The following is a 20,932-nucleotide window of genomic DNA, read 5'->3' on the forward strand; positions in this document are numbered from 1 at the left end:
AACGGGAGCACATCCTTAAGGAAGCCCAGGCTGGTTTCAGGGCACATAGATCAACTCTAGACCAAGGACTGGTATTGCAACATCTAGTGGAGAAATACACCTCAAAGAAAGGAGGCTCCCTCTATGTAGCCTTTATAGACTTCAAATCAGCTTTCGATTTGATACCCCGGCACAGACTTTGGGAAAAATTAAATGCCACAAACATCGACAGACGTCTTTTGCTTCTTATCCGTAGATTACATGAAAATACTCGGATCCGTGTTAGATGCGACCGTTATGGGAACCTATCAAAGGAAATCCAAAGTTTCCATGGTGTCAAGCAAGGCTGTGTTCTTGCCCCTATTCTATTTAATTTCTATATAAACTCCTTAGTCGGAAAGATGGAGGAAGCAAGTACTCACCCCCCAAACCTAAATAATATACCAATCCCAGTCCTTTTGTACGCAGATGATGCGGCACTTATTTCCTTCTCTTGTGTGGGCCTAAGAAAACTTTTACGAGCTCTTACAGAGTATTGCGAAGCTGAAGACCTAATAATAAATTACACTAAATCAAAAATTATGGTGTTCTCCAAGAGAAAACTCCGACATAAATGGAAAATTAATAACCAACCTATTGAGCAAGTAACATCTTTTAGATACCTTGGAATAATCTTTGACGAGAAGGGATCTTGGTGCCATCAGATTAAGAATTCCATTGCAAATGCGCAAAGATCTTCTAGAGCTATCATAAGATTCTTCTACAGAAAAGGAGGTCAATATGTTCCTGCTGCCTCCCAGGTCTTTGTCGCAAAAATACTCCCACAACTGATGTATGGCACCCAGATATTTAATTGTCAAAAACTTAAGTCCCTGGAATCTGTACAAACTAAATTTTACCGCTCCCTACTAGGGTTACCTACCTGCGTTTCCAACGCAGCCATTAGGCTGGAGGTAGGTGAACTCTCTATTAATGCCAGGATATGGATCTTGAAGATTCACCTCTGGCTAAAACTCATATTTTTCCCAGTGGGAGTGGCTCCATTGACTCTATTAGACCCGTTCCAGTCTAAATGGAGATTGTCACTTTATGAAAAATTGAAGGGCCTGGGGCTTTCCTCACAAGAACTTATAGCCTCAGGTTTTGAAAAGGCTAAAAGGATGGTGAGCCAGCGAATAGGAGATGTAGAGCTTCAGGATCATATGAGCAAGATAGATAAATATCCAGCTATCCAAGATTATGGAAAAGGGTTTAATCTAACACCATATTTGCTGGATCTACAAATCGCAAAATACAGGCGGGCGTTTACCCTTACCAGATTTGATGTACTGCCATCTGCCTTACTAAAGGGCAGATACGAGGGCAAACCCTATGTTGAACGAGTTTGCCCATGTGGTCTGAAAGAGGTGGAAACGGCTTCACATGTGTTGCTACACTGCGACCTTTACGGGGATATTAGGTCACTGTTTATCTCCCCCATCGTTCAGAAATTTCCAGGTCGATCTGAACTTCAGCGGCTGAAAATTCTACTAGGAGATAAAAACCCAGAAGTAACACTGAAAGTGGCCAAATTTTCTGCGGCTGCGATCAAGCGGAGGGCATTAGCTGTAAAAAAGTAAAAGACTTGACCCCTGGACAAGCCCCCTTATCTTTTAAGCCTATACATATATTGCAGTGCATAAATGTGTATATATGTGTGTGTGTGTGTGTGTGCATATGTGTTGCTTTTTATGTATAATTTTACAATTTTTTAAATTGACACCATTATTCCCTTTGTAAACTATTGTTGTTTTATGTTTCTCTGGTCTATGACCGTAATAAACTCAATTCATTCATTCATTCAGATGTGGGGGATAAATAGGACCCAAGGGAGAAAAACAACAGGGGTACATTTTTGAGAGGACAATGATAGGTGGGGAAACAACCTCCGGAAGAAAGAATCGTGGAATCTTCCATCACATGCAGTTTGGCTCAAAAAAAAATAATAAAAAAAATCAAAAAAATCAAGGGTCACCTGGTTCCCCCTCCCCCTCCTAACTTTGGTTTCTCCACCAGGGGGCGCTTCAATGCTCCTGCTGCTCAAAGATGGTGGCAAATGTCCTGAAAGAAAAAGAGAAGTAAGGGTTTAAATTAGGGTCTTCCATTACAATCTTTTTGCTTATTTCTGGTCAACAGTCAGCTATCCTGCACTTTCTCCAAGGGGCCACAGCTGCCTACATGGAATGAGCAGGCAGTCTCCTTTCTAAACAGATGCCTGTCCTAGATCTGAATGCCTTGAGAGAGAGAGAGACCTCATATTGTTCCCATTTCACAGACGAAGAAAACTGAGGGCCGAAAGAAAAGAGTTTCCCCAGCTTTATGTGGCAAGCTGAGACAAGACTGGAGGTTAAAGCTGCAGGATCTCTGCTGGATCCTGGCTGTCCTTTCTCCAGGGGTAGAGGCTGCAACACAAGGAAAGGGGAGGAAGTAGATTTTGGAGCTCAGCTGCTGCCTCCCCTTAGGATTTGAATGGGATCAAGGGCTGTTACTTACTGAAATAAGGCTCCAGATAATTCATCCACGATGCTCCCTGCAAAACACAAAACAGAACAAATCAGGATTTCGCTGTTCCTAGGGCACTTACCATCTGCTCATCTTGAGCTTACGTCTCCCCATTAAAACAAGCTTTACGAAGTTGTTTATTGCTGTGTTTATTGCTTATTTCTTGGCAAGGAGCATGAGGGACATAGACCGTTCAGCCTATTTTCTCACAATCATTCTGGGGGTGGAGAATGGCTGAGTGGAATATGTGGCGACGTGGTGGCTCGGCCGAGACGACACAGTGAGCTAGAGGGCTCAGCTGAGATTTGAACCCAGGTCCTTCCTAGCCACTGCCACCTGCACCCCCAGCCACCCAGTCCAAGTCTGACACTCGATCCGCTAACCCAGAGGTGGTCAGACAGCAGGCTTCAGGGACCTACTTCCATTTTTACTCAAAAACCCAAGACCCACAAACTGGAGCCAGGTGCAAACATATCCTTAGGCTCAGTACGCACCATACATTTAGAGCACATTTAAATTCATGAATCCTAGGTTTACAGAGCTACAGTTTCCAGCACACTTCACAAACAAACGTTTCCATTACTCGGGGGGGGGGTGTACTTTAAACATACGGTGTGCATGTAGCCTAAAATTAAGGAACAAGGTGCCTCTGAGCATATCCTTAGCCATGGATAGGCAAACTAAGGCCCGGGGACTGGATCTGGCCCAATCGCCTTCTAAATCCAGCCTGTGTTTTTACATGAGTAGAATGTGTCCTTTTATTTAAAATGCATCTCTGGGTTATTTGTGAGGCCTGCCTGGTGTTTTTACATGAGTAGAATGTGCCCTTTTATTTAAAATGGATCTCTGGGTTATTTGTGGGGCATAGGAATTCGTTCATTCCCCCCCTCAAAAAAAAAAAAAATAGTCCGGCCCCCCACAAGGTCTGAGGGACAGTGGACTGGCCCCCTACTGAAAAAGTTTGCTGACCCCTGCTCTGTACTGTATATAAAACTAAAAAAAATGTTAAGGGATTTGTCAATGTTAGTAAAGAAACAGCTATTTGGATGTGCTATAAACATGCAACACCAGATGGCGCCAGAGGGCAGGAAATTTTAAAACACACTTTTCCATAGGGATTTCTTTATTTTGTTATAACAATCCAGTGGGGGGTACGCAGGGGTACACGTACCCCTAAACATAGGAATAAGTTCATTTTCCCCCTTAAAAATATAGTCCGACCCCCCACAAGGTCTGAGGGACAGTGGACCGGCCCCCTGCTGAAAAATTTTGCTGACCCCTGTCCTTAGCCAAGGACTTGTTTTGTGTCCTGGCCGCTGACTTACCATACAAAAATCCGCTCCTGCTTCCTCCCCACCCACATATTTCTTCACCTCAGCAGCCGAACGTAGAAAAGAGGCTTTTCCTCACTGCTAACTTGCAGGATCTCCTACAAATCATGCAAGAGGTCTGCCAGTAGATCCCACCTGCCCACGCCAACGCTAAAGCCGCAAAGGGGGAAACCAACTCACCAGGTGCACAGGCCGCCTCGCACACAGGGCAAACGTAACAGAAATGGCAATACTGCAGAGGGTGAGATAAAAGGAGTTACTGCCGGCAGGGCACTACTGTGGTTAAGGTTCACGAAACCAGAGCAGCAAGTCTGGGGCAAAGGGAGGGGTGGGGAGGAGGGAGGGGCACCAACCTGGCAGCTTGCGCAGTATTCGCTGCTGTCTCCTTCTTTGCAGGGGCACTTGTCACACTTGTCGCAATCCTGGGGGTGGAAATTCAGAAAAACTTAGCTGGGTCTAAACAAAATAAAAAAATTCCTTCCAGTAGCACCTTAAAGACCAACTAAGTTAGTTCTTGGTATGAGCTTTCGTGTGCATGCACACTTCTTCAGATACACTGAAACAGAAGTCACCAGACCCTTCTATATAGTGATCTGAAGGAACAGGTCATCACCGAATTTGAAGTTGTTGTGGGTAAGGACAAATTGGCAGAGTTTGGTAGCAAAGTCCGCTGTGGTTTTATCTGAAATGGTGTTCCTTATAGCTTGTAAACCATTGTTGTGTGGGATGTTGGTATATAGAGATTCCACATCCATAGTAGCTAGTATAGTATTGTTGGGAAGATTATTTAAAGATTGTATTTTCCTCAGAAAATCTGTGGTATCACGTACATAGCTGGGAGCACTGATGGCGTATGGTTTCAGAACAGAGTCCATATAACCGGAGACACCCACTGTAATAGTGCCAATACCTGAAATGATGGGGCGTCCTGGATTTCTTGGTTTGTGTATTTTAGGTAGAAGATAGAAAGTTCCTGGTCGAGGTTCTGTTGGTGTGTTTGTGAGGATCTGTTCTTGGATGTGTGGGGGTAGCTCCTTAACAATCTTGTTCAGTTCTTTTTTGTATTCTTGTGTGGGGTCTGAGTCCAATTTAGCTGGGTCTGTTTGGGTGGCAAGTCCTCAGCACAGCTCTCCTTGTTCTGCATGCCACAACCAAACCACTCTGCCCATGTGATGCCTTCTGAATGGTGGATTTCTTGTTTGTTTTTTGCAGGTGTATTTGGCAATCTGTCAAAGGACCTGTTGATGGCATTTTACCATTGTACTGTGGAGAGTGTATTAACTTATGGTCTGTGTGTGTGGTTTAGGAGCTGCACGGCCAGGGAAAAAACGATGCTGTCCAGGGTTGTAAAGACTGCAGAGAGAATAATTGGGTGCACTCTCCCCACCTTAGATCAAATCTATGCTTCCAGGTGCATTAAAAAGCTGCAGAGATAGCGCAGGATAGTGTGCACCCCGGAAATGATCTCTTTCAGCTTCTGCCTTCTGGAAGAAGGTATAGGGTTATAAAGACCAGGACTAGCCGCCTGAGAAACAGTTTCTACGCAAATGCAATTCTGGTTCTAAACGCAGTATAAGGAGTCTCTATAGTATATTGTATTTTTAGGGGGTTTTGACGGTTTTATGTAGATTTTCAATTTCATTGTTCTGTATGGGACAATGACAATAAAGATATCGTATATCGTCGTGGTTGCAATACTAGTGCATTAGTGGTAAATTCATAAAACATTTCCTTTTATTAGTTGTTCCATGATGCTTCCCTGACACTCTTGCATTCTTGCCATCTGGAAGGGCAAAGACAGTGCTTTTTTTCCTAAAAAGGTGTTTAGGGGTACTCTCATTTTGATGCAAGAAAACCACCATTTTATAGTTCAAATCGAGAAAAATAAATATAGTAAATGGGCAAAAGTACAAAGATTCACAAAATGTTTAGGGGTATGCATCCCCCTGTGCCCCCCCGAAAAAGCACTGACAATAGCACAACAAAAGAAGGATGAAAAACAACAACTAAAAGCACCCCAAACAAGAACATTTGCAGTATGAAAAGTCACACAGCTGCAGCAGGAAGTTTCAGGGCATGCACTGGTTGGAAATTAAGCAGTATCGCTATGCTTTTTTTAATGGTATTTAGAACACAGCCTTAGTTTGGACAAAAAAGGAGAGGAAAAGATATTTCATATTAAGTATTGTATTTTTCTTGATAAGCCCTAATAAGGTTTATGCCAAAAAAAGGGGTATTCAATGAAGCAGTATCATACCCTCCAACATGTTGAATCCCCAAACTGAGATGCGCATCTTTGTGGCTGTGCATGAGTCATGTGACTCATGCGAGATCACAGAGCCCAAAATATGCGCTCCCCACAAAATGCACGTTTTGGGGCTCTGTGCAAGATTCGTGGCCCTGAAAAAGCACTTTTCTCGCAGCAAGATCTCAGCGCCCAAAATGGCCCTCATGCAGTTGCATGAAAAAATGGGATGTCCCAGTTTTCCCAGGACATTTGTGGGGTATGCAGTATGAACACTCCAAAACTTTTGCAGAGGTAAACAGTATTGAAGGCGGGGTCACATGTAACTGCCCCAATATCATAATGGGCACAACTAATCGTGAATGCACAATAACCCTGGTGGGTCCCAATAGAACCACAGGGAGCTTTTGGTCCATTTTGATTGGTCTACCCTGACTGGCAATGAGTCTTCTGGCCAATCCTACTGGGAGACTGAACCATCTGCATGCCAAGACGTTCTGTGGCAATTCCCCAATTAATCCCGGTCCCACAACACTATAGTTATCCTTCTCATCACCACATAGGAAACCACCATCACCAGAACCCCACTGAAAATATTATTTTGCAATTCATTCTATATTTCCAGAATTAATCCAGAACATGGCAGCTAGACTGGCGACTGGGAGTGACCGCCGAGACCATATAACACCGGTCTTGAAAGACCTACATTGGCTCCCAGTATGTTTCCAAGCACAATTCAAAGTGTTGGTGCTAAAGCCCTAAACAACCCTGGTCCAGTATATCCGAAGGAGCATCTCCACCCCCATCGTTCTACCCAGACACTGAGGTCCAGCACCGAGGGCCTTCTGGCTGTTCCCTCACTGTGAGAAATGAGGTTACAGGGAACCAGGCAGAGGGCCTTCTCGGTAGTGGCGCCCTCCCTGTGGAACGCCCTCCCACCAGATGTCAAAGAGAACAACAACTACCAGACTTTTAGAAGACATCTGAAGGCAGCCCTGTTTAGGGAAGCTTTTAATGTTGCATGTATTACAGTATTTTAATATTTTTTTGGAAGCCGCCCAGATGGGCGGGGTACAAATAATAAATTATTGTATAATAATAATAATAATAATAATAATAATAATAATAATAATTTATTATTTGTACCCCGCCCATCTGGCTGGGTTTCCCCAGCCACTCTGGGCGGCTTCCACAGAAACCAAAAATACACTAAAATCACACATTAAAAACTTTCAGTTTATTCAGTTTCTGGATTCTCAGCCTGTTTGCCCCTGCAAAAAAGATCTGAAATTGCCAAATTGCAGGTTCCTCGGCTGCTTTCAGTTGGCTGCTCAATCAAAACAGCTCGCTTTCCTGCACTGAATTCTGCATCCATCTTTTTTTTCTTCTCCCTCTCTATGGGATAACGTCTGGCCCTCCAGGTGTTGCTGAACTACAACTCCCATCAGCCCTGTCCACTGGCCCTGTTTGCTGGGTCTGGTGGGAGTTGAAGTTCATCAGCGTCAGGTGGGCATAGACTTGTACTGTATGTAGAACTCCTGCAGTCACATGAAATTCCAGGAGAAAGTGACACGGAGGTGCAATTCTAATTTTTTGAAAGAGACAGGTTGTGATTCACAAAACGTACCCTCCCTTTCCTAATTCTTCCCTGCTCCCCAACTGCCTAGTCCTCAAGATATGGCTGGCACCTTCCCCATCGCCCACCAAGGCTCCTGTGTCTTTAATACACACAACAAAGCAGAAATCCCATGGGTGAAGTTTCTTTCCGTCACCTTGTCAACAGGCTATGAAACTATTTTATAGCTGTACATGTGAAACTGTCAGACCACTGGCCCAATCGTGCCCATGCTCACGCAGGTTTTTAAGTTCATTGACCCCTTGGTGAGCAAATAAATGGACATCAACCCGAAGCCAAACTCAGAGGGATGCAAACAGAGTCAAGAAATATTGATATATAATCAGCATTTGTTAATCGTGCATCCACCAATACCACCAGGAATCATAAAATGTTTTCCCCACACTCACACACCCCACAAAGTTGCCAAACTGTCATATTAAACACAGAGGTCCAAGGAAGGTGCACTCTGCACATGCCCTTTATTCTGGAAGCTCTTAGTTCCTGCTTAAATTTTCCATATTGTAGCTCATAAACCTCTTTTCCAACTTCTTTTCTATCCCTCTGTGGGACGGCTGAATATTCCTGCATTGCAGGGGGGTTGGACTAGAATGGTTCCCTTCCCACTCTACAATTCTATGGTTCTATCTTAACATGGTGGGGAAGACCCAGGTTAGCTGTACTAACTAGGTAAAGGTAAAGGGACCCCTGACCATTAGGTCCGGTCATGACCGACTCTAGGGTTGCGGCGCTCATCTCGCTTTATTGGCTGAGGGAACTGGCGTTTGTCCGCAGACAGCTTCTGGGTCATGTGGCCAGCATGACTAAGCTGCTTCTGGCGAACCAGAGCGGCTCACAGAAATGCCGTTTACCTGCCCGCCGGAGTGGTACCTATTTATCTACTTGCACTTTGACGTGCTTTCGAACTGCTAGGTTGGCAGGAGCTGGGACCGAGCAACGGGAGCTCACCCTGTTGCGGGGATTCGAACCGCCAACCTTCTGATCGGCAAGCCCTAGGCTCTGTGGTTTAACCCACAGCGCCACCCGCGGCCCTAGCTGTACCAACTACCAATGAGCAATTCCAAGGCCCTGTAGCTCTGTATCTTTAAAACAGACCTGGACCAGGTAGCCCTTCAAACAGAGGACACCTTCAAGTAGAAGAGTGTAAAGTAGAAGATGGGGCCTCCCTAGATCACGAATCTCTATCTCATGTATAGTTTTGGCACCGTATCCATCCATCTGGGGAGGAAGAGGGAGTTGCAGGCAGGGACCAGGCAAAGAAGAACACAGGAACAACAACCCATCTCCGAGCCAGACCTCCGGAACGAGCATGCATGTAAAAGGTTGTGCCAAAATAAGGCAGACTCTCATCAAAGACATAACGGCAAACAAGGACAGGAAGAGGGGAAGCCATGGCAGAGTTAAGCCCAGGCTGCTTCCATGGAGAGATGAAGGCAGACCTCCTCCTCCAGAGATCCAAAGGGAAGGAAAAGTGTGACGACGTATTGTAAAATCCACACACCGGCCGATAGGGTGTCTCATCAGAGGACAATGAGAAGGAAATTTATGCCTGCTTCAGGGGGAGCAGGGAAAGCAGTCATGTTGCGGATTAATGGGCAACCAGACTAAAGCAGGAACAGGCAAAGATATGAGGCATGCAGGAAGAGACCCGTAAGGCTCGACCACAAATTGTTTGGGCAGTCAAATCCCACCCTGGAGAGCTGAGCAGGTATGCGGGCGAAGGCTTCTCCTTCGTTACCTTGCAGAAGGCACAGTAGTGGCACAGAGAGCCTGCCTCGTACTCCTCGTCATCCTCGTCGTCCTCTTCATCTTCCTCTTCTTCAATGGAAAAGAAAGACATAGATACAGATGCCCAGAAGGGTCCCTCCAGGTGGGGGAGGGAGGAGGTTCTAGAGGGCAGCTGGGAGACCCCAGGTGGTTCTGGGGGCCCAGCATGTTGGTGCTAGAGGGGAGAAAGTTGGGCTAAGCAAAGAGGGACGCCAAGTGTGTGGGGAAGGCCAAGAGCTTCTCTGTGTGGGCTAGGTGGCAAAAAGCACGGGGTCCTTCGAAGGGAAGGGAGGGCAGCCACAATTTATGGGCCCTTGGGGACATTTGTGAAAGCCAGGGGTTGGTTAACCCTAATGAAAGCCAACATGGCCTCATCCCACCCTACCCCACCCAATAAGCTTCTCTCACCTTCTCCCTCTTTGTGGTGCTTCTTGGCCTTGTCATGGCCTTCGTGCCTGGCGTGCTTGTGTTTGTGCCCTTCATCCTCATCTTCTTCCTTGGACTCCGTTTCATCAGACTCGTCTTCCTCGTCACCATGGTGATGGTGATGGTGGCGGTGCTCTTTGCCCTCGTCAGCTTCCTTATGGTGATGGCGCCCGTGGGCCTCTTCCTGGTCATCGTGGGGATGGTGATGGTGATGACCGGCATGCTCTTCATCTTCTTCTTCACTGTCGTCATCATCATCCTCATGGTGGTGATGGTGAGCATGATGTTCATGATGATGGTGTCCCTCTTCATCACTGTCGTCGTCATCATCGTCATCGTCGTCATCATCATGGTGGTGGTGGCTACCATGATGTTTCTGATGGTGGTGGTCGTGTTCATCATCATCATCATCATCATCATGCTCGTGATGGTGGTGATGGTCACCATGGTGTTCGTGGTGGTGGTGATGATGTTTGCCATGGTGGTCATCGTCATCGTCGTCATCATCATCATGGTGTTGGTGGTCACCATGGTGTTCATGGTGATATTTGCCATGGTGGTCATCGTCGTCGTCATCATCATCATCATCATCATCATCATCATCATCGTGATGGTTACCATGGTGTTCATGGTGATGATGCTGCTTTCCATGATGGTCATGGTGGTCGTCATCGTCATCGTCATCATCGTCGTCATGGTGATGGTTACCATGGTGTTCATGGTGATGATGCTGCTTTCCATGATGGTCATGGTGGTCGTCATCGTCATCGTCATCATCGTCGTCATGGTGATGGTTACCATGGTGTTCATGGTGATGATGATGCTTGCCATGGTGGTCATGGTGGTCATCGTCGTCGTCATCATCATCATCGTCATGATGGTGGTGATGGTCACCATGATGTTCATGGTGCTGATGATGCTTGCCATGGTGGTGGTCATCACCACCATCATCATCGTCATCATCGTGGTGGGAACTGTGGTGAGGATGGTGCTCTGCATGGTGATGTCCAGTGTGGTGATGATGGTGTTCCTCATCATCATCGTCATCATCATCATGGTGATGCCCTGCTTCATGAAGGTGGCTGGCATGGTGATAATGATCGTCGTCATCATCATCAGCCTCATGCTGTCCATGGTGGTGATGGCGTTCGCCCTCATGCTGGCTTCCATGGTGGTGTTTGTGGTGGTGGTGCTGTTCCTCTCCCAGGGCTCTAGGGAGCCTGAATGAGCAGAGCAGGACCAGAAGGAGGCCCATTGTCAGGGCCTTCCAGGAAGCCATGGCAGAAGGGGGTGGGTGCAAGCAACACACTCAGAAGTCTCAGAGGCAAGCAACTCAGAAAGGCCGTCAGCCCGCAAGGAGAGCTAAGGGGTAGGAATATACAGTTTCCAGCCCACTGTTTGTATGAGCGACGTCTACAGCTGGCCTAGATTAGCCCTTCAGCCAACAGCCAATGGCTGCCCAGCCCAGCCTCCAAGACAGATGAGAGCACCAAGCCATGGGCCCTGCCGTGCCCTTATATGAAGTGGCTGGGCTGGAGGGGGTGGGGAGGAAAGGAGAGGTATCTAAGCTGCTTGCCATAGTGCAAGGCTATTCTTAGCTGTTAGAAGCAACTGTGCCTCACTCCCTCAATGTGACAGGGAAGCCAGCAGGGTTTCAGTTCAGAGGAGGCAGAAATAAGAGCCAGGACTCCTGGGTTCTCTGAGAGAGAGGGCATATATGCATGTGTGCATGCGTGGTTTAGTGCGCTAGAGAAACTAGAAGCTCAGAACCTTGGTTTATCTGGCACCTAGGAGCTAGAGCAACAGGCCTAAGACCCTGTTTCCTGAAAGGAGAGGAAGGCCTGATGCGTTAGGGTTGATATCCGGTTATAGTGGTACCTCAGGTTACATACGCTTCAGGTTACAGACTCTGCTTACCCAGAAATAGTGCTTCAGGTTAAGAACTTTGCTTCAGGATGAGAACAGAAATCATGCGGTGGCACAGCGGCAGCGGGAGGATCCATTAGCTAAAGTGGTACTTCAGGTTAAGAACAGTTTCAGGTTAAGTACGGACCTCCAGAAAGAATTAAGTACTTAACCTGAGGTACCACTGTATTATTGAATCAGGCAGACCAGAGGTGTGGCGGGAGAACAGCAGGGGGAGGACAGAAAATGCCCATTTTAATCCACGTGGTTTGTTATTTGCTGGTGGAATTTTTTCATGCTCATTTGTTTGTTTCGTTCAGTCTAAACTCTGGGAAGTGAGCAATTTTATCTTGTGCATACACTGAAACAAATCAGTAGATGATAGATAGATAGATGATAGAAAGATAGATAGATAGATAGATAGATAGATAGATAGATAGATAGATAGATAGATGATAGATGATAGATAGATAGATGATAGATAGATAGATAGATAGATAGATAGTAGATAGATAGATAGATAGATAGATAGATAGATAGATAGATAGATGATAGATAGATGATAGATAGATAGATGATAGATGATAGATAGATAGATAGATAGATCGATAGATAGATAGATAGATAGATAGATAGATAGATAGATAGATGATAGATAGATAGATGATAGATAGATAGATGATAGATAGATAGATAGATAGATAGATAGATAGATAGATAGATAGATGATAGATAGAGATGATAGATAGATGATAGATAGATAGATAGATAGATAGATAGATAGATAGATAGATGATAGATAGATAGATGATAGATAGATAGATGATAGATAGATGATAGATAGATAGATGATAGATAGAGATGATAGATAGATAGATAGATAGATAGATGATAGATAGGTAGGTAGGTAGATGGATAGACAGATAGATAGATAGATAGATAGATAGATGATAGATAGATAGATAGATAGATAGATAGATAGATAGATAAGATAGATAGACAGACAGTCTATCATCTATCCCTTCCGATTTTGGATGCTTAAAGTGGAGTTAGGCCGAACTCCCCACTACCACAAAAGATGCCATCTCTGGGTTTTACAAAAGGCAGCAGCCCAATCAATTTTTAAAGGAAGCCCAAGGATATGGAGATAGGAGGAGGCTTACAGGGAGGCAAGTCGGACCCCTGCTTTTCAGAGAGGAAAAGGAGTGCTACTCAGGAGCCAAGGTGATGCTCCAGAGCATTTTATTTTTTTGAGAGGCAGCGTTCCTTGCAGCCTCAGGAATGTGCTGATGGGTCCCAGCGGTTGAAACCGAATCCACAGAGCTGGCCGAGATCTATAAATACCTGCGCAGCCCTGCAGTGACCTGGATCATTCCTGCTGGTGTCCTGTTCTCCGGATGACAGTGCAAGAACTGCCCCTGAACAGGTCACAATCCCCTCAGGAGGAGGATGGGGGTGAGACCTGGTTTTGTCCAACTTTTAACGTGATCCTATCTAATCCATGTGTCCAGAAACATAATGCACTCCCAAACCAGAAATCTGCACTTTTCTAACTGTGTGCGCAAAAAAATATGTATGAATATTAGGGGAAAGTGTGTCTAAAGATGCATATACTGTATTTTTCCGTGTATAAAATGCCCCCGTGTATAAGATGTCTCTTTTTGGGGACTAAAAATTGAGAAAATGGGGAGAGATTGCCCCGTGTATAAGATGAACCCAAATTTTTAGCATAACTTTTTAATTAAAAAAACCCCAGTTTATACACTGAAAAATATTGTATATTTTTTGTGGGGGGGGGCATGTACTAAACGGAGTTATATTAGGGAACATGGCTTGCAAAAATGTGCACATGAGGTGAAACTCCACACACACACACACACACTTGGGAGAAATGAGTGCTAAAATGCTGACAATTCTTTGAGAGGATTTCTCCTCCCCCTTTAATGCAATCCGATGCACAAACGTGGGTAACTGAAGACTGATATAGAAGAGAACCAAAATTGACAGATTTGTCCATCGCGATTGCCTCAAACAATCAGGCCGAACCGAATGGGAATCTTGGAGGCACCTACAACCGAGGTTGTCCAAGTCAGGTTTTGGGAACTGTTCAGTCAGGGATGCTGCACTCACACAACCAAAATACTGAGGGGCTTAGTCAGAAGTGTGTAAGGGGACGAAGGAGGGTGCTAAGGAGTTGGAGAGCTCGCAAAGGCCCTCCTCTTTCCCTTCACACCAAGAAGCCATCAGGAAATGACGTCCCCACATGGGGGCAAAGTAAAACTAGAATGCCCCAAACTCTCAGATTGGTCTTACCTCCCAGCCCTCCTGGATTGGCTTTGGGTGAAGAGGAGGGAGGTGGAGAGTCCCCTCAGTGTTCAGAGGGCCCCCTGTGTCGCATTGGGACATTGCACAACATTGTGCATGGGCTCCCTCAATCTTCTGGAGAAGATGGCACCTCTCATCTCAGGCATCATACAGGCCATCCTGCCCGAACTTGCAGTCGTGTGTGTGTCTGTAAGATATAAACGTAAAAATAATAAATAAGTGTAAAGGGTTGAGGGAAATGATATACAATGAAATAAAAAGGACGTTTAAAAGAACATTTGTAAAAAAAACCCAGAAGCTTTCCTCTTGGGAATTATAGGTACAGTACTAGCTAAATTGTATAGAAATTTATTCATGTATGCAACTGCAGTGGCAAGAATGTTACTTGCCCAAAGATGGAAAGAAGAAGAAGAAGAAGAAGAAGAAGAAGAAGAAGAAGAAGAGGAAGAAGAAGAAGTTGTTCCTGCAAAGGAAGAATGGATACAAAAACTTATGGAATATGCAGAAATGGTGAAACTTACCAGAAGAATAAGAAATCAAGATAACAAACTTTTTACAAAAGAATGGAAATAAGTTTGTTGAATATTTCCAGATAAATTGTAAGCAGATAAAAACACTGGCAGGATTATTGTAATAACCTGCAGTTACATAAGAGTATATATTTAAAGAAGATAAATAAATGAGTAAGTGAATTTGTATATGCAGAGGATATTGAAAATAAATTTAAGGAACCGCAGAAAGAGGGGGAAGGAAGTCAACTTTTAAAATGTCGAAATGATTGTGAAATCAGTGAAATGTATATATCTGAAAAGCATAAATAAAATTATATATATAAATATTTGTGTGTGTGTGTGTGTGTGGTTGAGGATAAAGGGGAGTTGCAACTTTATTTACACCTCTGTATGATCTCAAATGGCAACGCTTTCCAACAGAATTGGTTTGCACCTTTATCCGGGAGACACCCAGCAGTCATCAGGCGCAAAAGAGGGACAAGCTCCTGCACCTTTCATAGTTGTGCAGAAGAGGGAATTTCAGCAGGTGTTATATTGCATGACTGGCTAAATCCCCTCAAAAAACCCTATTGTATGATGAATCATGCAAGGATGCAAGGAAAGGAAACAGAGCTTAGGAAGTGAAGGCAGAGACAAAGTTTACCCACTGTTACGTGTTTGTGGGTGCACAGGACACCCTAAATTCTGGATCAAGCTGGTGCTAGACCCGAATGTTTTATTTGAGCTGTGTGCTAAACGCTTCTGGGAAGTGAAGGCTGCGATGTTGCACAATGAAACAGAAGTCGCGTACCTTTCTCATCATCAAAATGGCAAAATGTAAACTCACTCTCACATTTCGCTCATTCACCACCACCACATACACACACTCAGTGCCGGATTTACGTATTAGCTAAACAAGCAATAGCTTAGGGTCCAACTCTCTTGAGGGCCCCCCCAAAATTTCAAGGGGGAAAAAACTGTATTAATTGTATTTCAGCTCAACAATTTGATAAAATACATATTTTGTTATGTGCAAATGGCTTTAGATACCTATTAGGTAAAGATAAAGGTACCTCTGACCATTAGGTCCAGTCACGGATGACTCTAGGGTTGCAGCGCTCATCTCGCTTTCAGGCCGAGGAAGCCGGTGTTTGTCTGCAGACAGCTTCCAGATCATGTGGCCAGCATGACTAAGCCATTTCTGGCGAACCAGAGCAGCGTATGGAAACGCTGTTTACCTTCCCGCCAGAGCTGTACCTATTTATCTACTTGCACTTTGACATACTTTCGAACTGTTAGGTGGGCAGGAGCAGGGACCGAGCAACGGGAGCTCATCCTGTTGCAGGGATTCGAACCGCTGACCTTCTGATCGGTAAGCCCAAGAGGCTCAGTGGTTTAGACCACAGCACCACCCATGTCCCTTAGATACCTATTAGGTCCATAAATTACCATATAGCATATATTCAACACACACAAAACAGTGACAATTTGTTGTTGACAAAGGACAGCTGGACATATAAAAGGCACCATTACCTTCAATAGCTTAGGGCCTCATCAGACCTAAATCTGGCCCTGCACACACCGATTCTCAAGCATACATGCAGGTCCACAGCACTCTGCCCTCCCGCACACCCGGCCTTACTTATTCACACCAAGCTTACAGACCCCACGTTGATCCCAAGAATGCTTATTTGATAGGAGACCCTATCAAATGAGGACAGGGGCTAGTGGGCTACCAAAAAGGATGGCAACTACAGACACCTACCTGGGAGCAAGTGCTATGGGGTTAACGTCCAAGGCTCCTCCAGGATAGGACCCTACTTACTCCTCCCTGTACAGTGGTACCTCAGGTTACATACGTTTCAGGTTACAGACTCCACTAACCCAGAAACAGTACCTTGGATTAAGAACTTTGCTTCAGGATGAGAACAGAAATCGCACGGCGGCAGTGGGAGGCCCCATTAGCTGAAGTGGTTCCTCAGGTTAAGAACAGTTTCAGGTTAAGAACGGACCTCCGGGACTAATTAAGTACGTAACCAGAGGTACCACTGTACAGGATTGCACTGTGAGTCTTCTTTTCAAGAGAGGAGCGTTATTGGTGGTTTTCAAAAGAAGCTCAGGGCATCCTGCACAGCAGAAGGAAGCAACCATTTAATTGAAACGAATTGCTCCCATGAATTTTAAAGGTACCTCAGCACTGGCTGTTGCCTCGCCTCAGTGGTTCGTCGCTCTTGAAAACAGTAAAGGCGGAAATGTACTCTGCCCAGAACACTTTACTATACCGATATAACGCCTTTGAATGTGGGAGGCGGCATGCAAGTCAATGACTCGGTTAATCTTTTAAAGGCCTTTTGACGGAGCAAAAGCAGGTCCTTGATGCATAAGGCAGATTAAAAAACAACGAGGGATTTTTAAAAAGGAAGAGACATGCTCCTTTTTCTTTTCACACAGGAAGCATTGTCTCACCTACAATGATGGCTTTTTAAAAATGTACGTGCATATTGTTAAGTTGTGGGCGAACATATCAGACGACACAGCGATTCTTCCAAAGCAGCTCTTTATTTGTAAGCTGGAACAGAACTGAACTGAGGAGCTCAGTCAGCCTGCTTATATAGAGCTCCACTAGAATGCAACAGTAACCATTTTCTGTAACTAGCCAATCACTGAACGTCACTTTCAATCCTTCATTTGCATAACTATCTCCAGTATCCCCCTGCTGGCCCAGGGTGAAAACTTCAGTACATAACACATATTTATGCAGGTTTAATGGATCAATCAACTAAAACTTGTATGATTCATCCACTAAGACCCAGTCCACGCATGTAACGGGTAGGGAAAGGGACTGCACCATTTCAGACGCAGGCAGAAGTTACGGGTTTTTTTAATGTTCCCCCCTGGAAGCGCTCCCTGCAAGTAGAAAATGAGCCCATCAAGGAGAATGGTCCTGCTCTAGCCTTCTCTACATTTTTATTTAAGCTTCTAATGTAGGGGGAGTATTAAAAAATGCAGTTTGCCAACCTGCAATCTGATGTGGCGCAGTCTAGTTCGCCTTATTCCCACTTCATTCTGCAAGCAGGCGTTGACTTGGCTGTGCCCAACTATTTTGAGATACAAGCAAGTTTCTTTTAAACTAAGCATCCCTGGCTATATCTCCTGGAGGAGAATGGTATTTTTAAAATTACTTCTTACAATTATTAGTGATGTCGCCAGACCTCAAAATTAGGAGGCCCATATGTCAATCTATCAGGTTCACAAATGCCCAAATGTTTGCTGGGCCTGGTTTTCTATCTAACAAATGTTATTATTCTTGCACTTCAAACCAAGATTTATTATGAGTTAAGCGGGAGAATATGACCCTGTGTGGTGCTTTTTCACAAGCGGAGGCACTGAACCTGCAGGGCAGTGAATCAGACAGGAAGGAGAGCTGCAATATTGGGCCTACCTTCTAGGAAGATGCAACAGCTGGTCAGGAACGTGTCCAGAGGAGGGCAACCAAAATGGTCAAAGGCCTGGAAACGATGCCTTATGAAGAACGGCTAAGGGAGCTGGGCATGTTTAGCCTGGAGAAGAGAAGGTTAAGGGGTGATATGATAGCCATGTTCAAATATATAAAAGGATGTCACATAGAGGAGGGAGAAAGGTTGTTTTCTGCTGCTCCAGAGAAGCGGACACGGAGCAATGGTTCCAAACTACAAGAAAAAAGATTCCACCTAAACATTAGGAAGAACTTCCTGACAGTAAGAGCTGTTCGACAGTGGAATTTGCTGCCAAGGAGTGTGGTGGAGTCTCCTTCTTTGGAGGTCTTTAAGCAGAGGCTTGACAACCATATGTCAGGAGTGCTCTGATGGTGTTTCCTGCTTGGCAGGGGGTTGGACTCGATGGCCCTTGTGGTCTCTTCCAACTCTATGATTCTATGATTCTAGGTAAGTCTTGGTCTTTTTGTGTGGTTTTCTTGCTCTGCCCTCCCTCCCTCTCTCCTTCCCTCCCTCCCTTCCTTCCTTCCTTCCTTCCTTCCTTCCTTCCTTCCTTCCTTCCTCCCCCCCCCCCCGACAGACATGGATCTCTCTGGGCCAATCAAACCAGACTCACATCAGTTTGTGGCTGTGTGTACCCAACTCATCCAAGGCCCAAGGCCTTCCAAATGTGCTCAGTTTGGCTCGGGGCTTGTTTGAATCTTTACTTCTCACCTTCTACCTTCTCTTTGCTACTTTGAACGACTTGAAATGTGTGAGAAGGTAAAGTGAAGGCGGAAGAAGTTCTAGGGCTGCCATACACCCAGAATTTCCCAGACAATGCCAGGATTTGGCTGCCGAAAGTCTGGACAGAATCACTATGTGATCTGCATGCAATCGAATCCTCTAAATGCTCCTTGGCTTCCCCTTCTAAAAACAGTCCATTTTAGAACCAGTTACCTGTCAAATCTCTAGCTAGCCTCACTTAGATTTGCTTTTACTAGCTGTGTTTTCAAGCTATGGCTTCCGCCATAGACAGATAATATAACAGGGTGCTGTACGAAGACAAACTCTGTATATGTGGGCAACCGCAGGTGGAAGACTTCTTGCACTTTTTACTATATTGCACACTATACATTGGACCCAGGAGGCAATTTCTCACCTTGCCGTCTATGGCTTCTCAGCAATGTAAGCGTTACAGTGACTCATAAAACTGCCCTTTGTTACTTTGGTGGCCAAAAAGATCTGAAAGAAGACGCTGGACAATATAGCAATGAACTGTAATAGGGACACAGATAAATATAGACCATTATTTGTGGAGCGACACCCGTTTTGCTTGTGTTTATTTTTGATTCAAATTTGTCATGGCCAATGGCTAGTACAATAAAGTTCTTTGGATTGGCTGCCAAGAGTCACGTCCAGTAATATCCAAGGCAACACGATGACCAAGTACAACAATGCGATGTCAATATAAACTCTTTATATAATCTATACAGAACACTGAACAGTATGAAATATATGAATTATGCACTCTGCAAAAGAAAAATTTTCAGAGATTTATAAGATTTCTGATAATTACTGATAATTGTTTGCAACACAGGGGTTTAATTGTTTGGTTAAGAGTCACGTCCAGGCAGAATTTTCGCCAGCTGATTTAAATGTCCGGCAACCCATTGTGGAAGTTGGGTTTTATGCTGAAAATGTTTTAAAATGGCTCAACAACTTAGGGGGGATGGAGATCGTGCAAAAAAAAAACTCGTTTCGGTGGGGACTCAACAACTTTGGCCCCTAAAAAGGCGGGGAACAGAAGCTCCACAACTTTTGATTTCTACTTCCTGAAATATGGCAACCCTAAGTTATCAGCAGAGTGGGAAAGGCAACAGGCACATGGCTGATGACAGAGGATTGTGAAAGAAGGTGAGACCATCTGCATAGCTTTCCCCAAAGAATCCCGGTAACTGTAGTTTGTTAAGTGTGCTGGGAATTGTAGCTCTCATTCCCAGGATTATTTGGGAGAAGTCATGTGCTTCAAATGTATGGCATAGTTGTGAATACAGTGCAAAAGGAAAAAGGATTGGAGAGGGAAGAGGAAAGCGAGCTGTTCCTTATTTAGCCAATGGATGGAGCCAGCCTCATCTTTATCATGCCATTACAGTGGTACCTCGGGTTACATATGCTTCAGGTTACATACGCTTCAGGTTACAGACTCCACTAACCCAGAAATAGTGCTTCAGGTTAAGAACTTTGCTTCAGGATGAGAACAGAAATCGTGGTTCAGCGGCGCGGCAGCAGCAGGAGGCCCCATTAGCTAAAGTGGTGCTTCAGTTTAAGAACAGTTTCAGGTTAAGAACGGACCTCAGGAATGAATTAAGTACTTAACCTGAGGTACCACTGTATATTCTTCCTGGTGGGAAGAGGTGTAGCCTCCCAACAGCCAGAGGCTTTGAGATATATTCAAATAATTAGAAACTTGGCCACTTCTCAACACAACACTCCTCGTCCAATTAAAGCAAATTATGGGGTTTGGTGGTGGAAAAGTAGGAAAGTGAACATCAAACTGAAAGAACGCCGGCTCACACATAATTATTTATCTCCATTTCTCAAAACTTGGCTGAATGAGTTGAACCGAACATGCCCGGCGAGAGGGGAGGTGTAATTGTGACGAAAACAAAGAGGACTAAAGGAGTAGCTATCCCTGGAAGCACACATACGCACCCCAATAATTCAAGCATTGCTGTGAAAGTAACTGTGATCAAAATCTGCCCCGGTGAACTCTATACTTCTCTCTGAAGCGTTTTTCCGGTCAGGCAAGTTCCAAGGTAGGGTGGGGTTCT

General features: G+C 44.9%; 1 protein-coding gene across 4 annotated transcripts; it reads right to left on the reverse strand.

Moving 5' to 3' along the window:
* Positions 1–1,888: 1,888 nt before the first annotated feature.
* On the reverse strand, positions 1,889–11,388 carry HRC (histidine rich calcium binding protein; the record flags this gene model as incomplete). Of its 4 annotated transcripts, none has more annotated exons than XM_081837950.1 (6): positions 9,908–11,385; positions 9,471–9,541; positions 4,205–4,273; positions 4,032–4,083; positions 2,512–2,548; positions 1,889–2,079 (listed from the first exon to the last, which is right to left on the reverse strand). In XM_081837950.1, exons 1-6 carry the CDS (start codon positions 11,202–11,204, stop codon positions 2,043–2,045), a joined length of 1,563 nt encoding a protein of 520 aa, XP_081694076.1. In that variant the 5' UTR covers positions 11,205–11,385. The 4 variants fall into 4 exon arrangements, with proteins under 4 accessions (XP_081694076.1, XP_081694074.1, XP_081694075.1 ...); XM_081837948.1 differs by having other exon boundaries at positions 9,890–11,385; XM_081837949.1 differs by having other exon boundaries at positions 9,471–9,550; positions 9,908–11,382.
* Positions 11,389–20,932: the final 9,544 nt, after the last annotated feature.

This window comes from Podarcis erhardii (genome assembly GCF_964252035.2).
Source record: "Podarcis erhardii genome assembly, chromosome: 13".
Taxonomy (NCBI): Eukaryota; Metazoa; Chordata; class Lepidosauria; order Squamata; family Lacertidae; genus Podarcis; species Podarcis erhardii.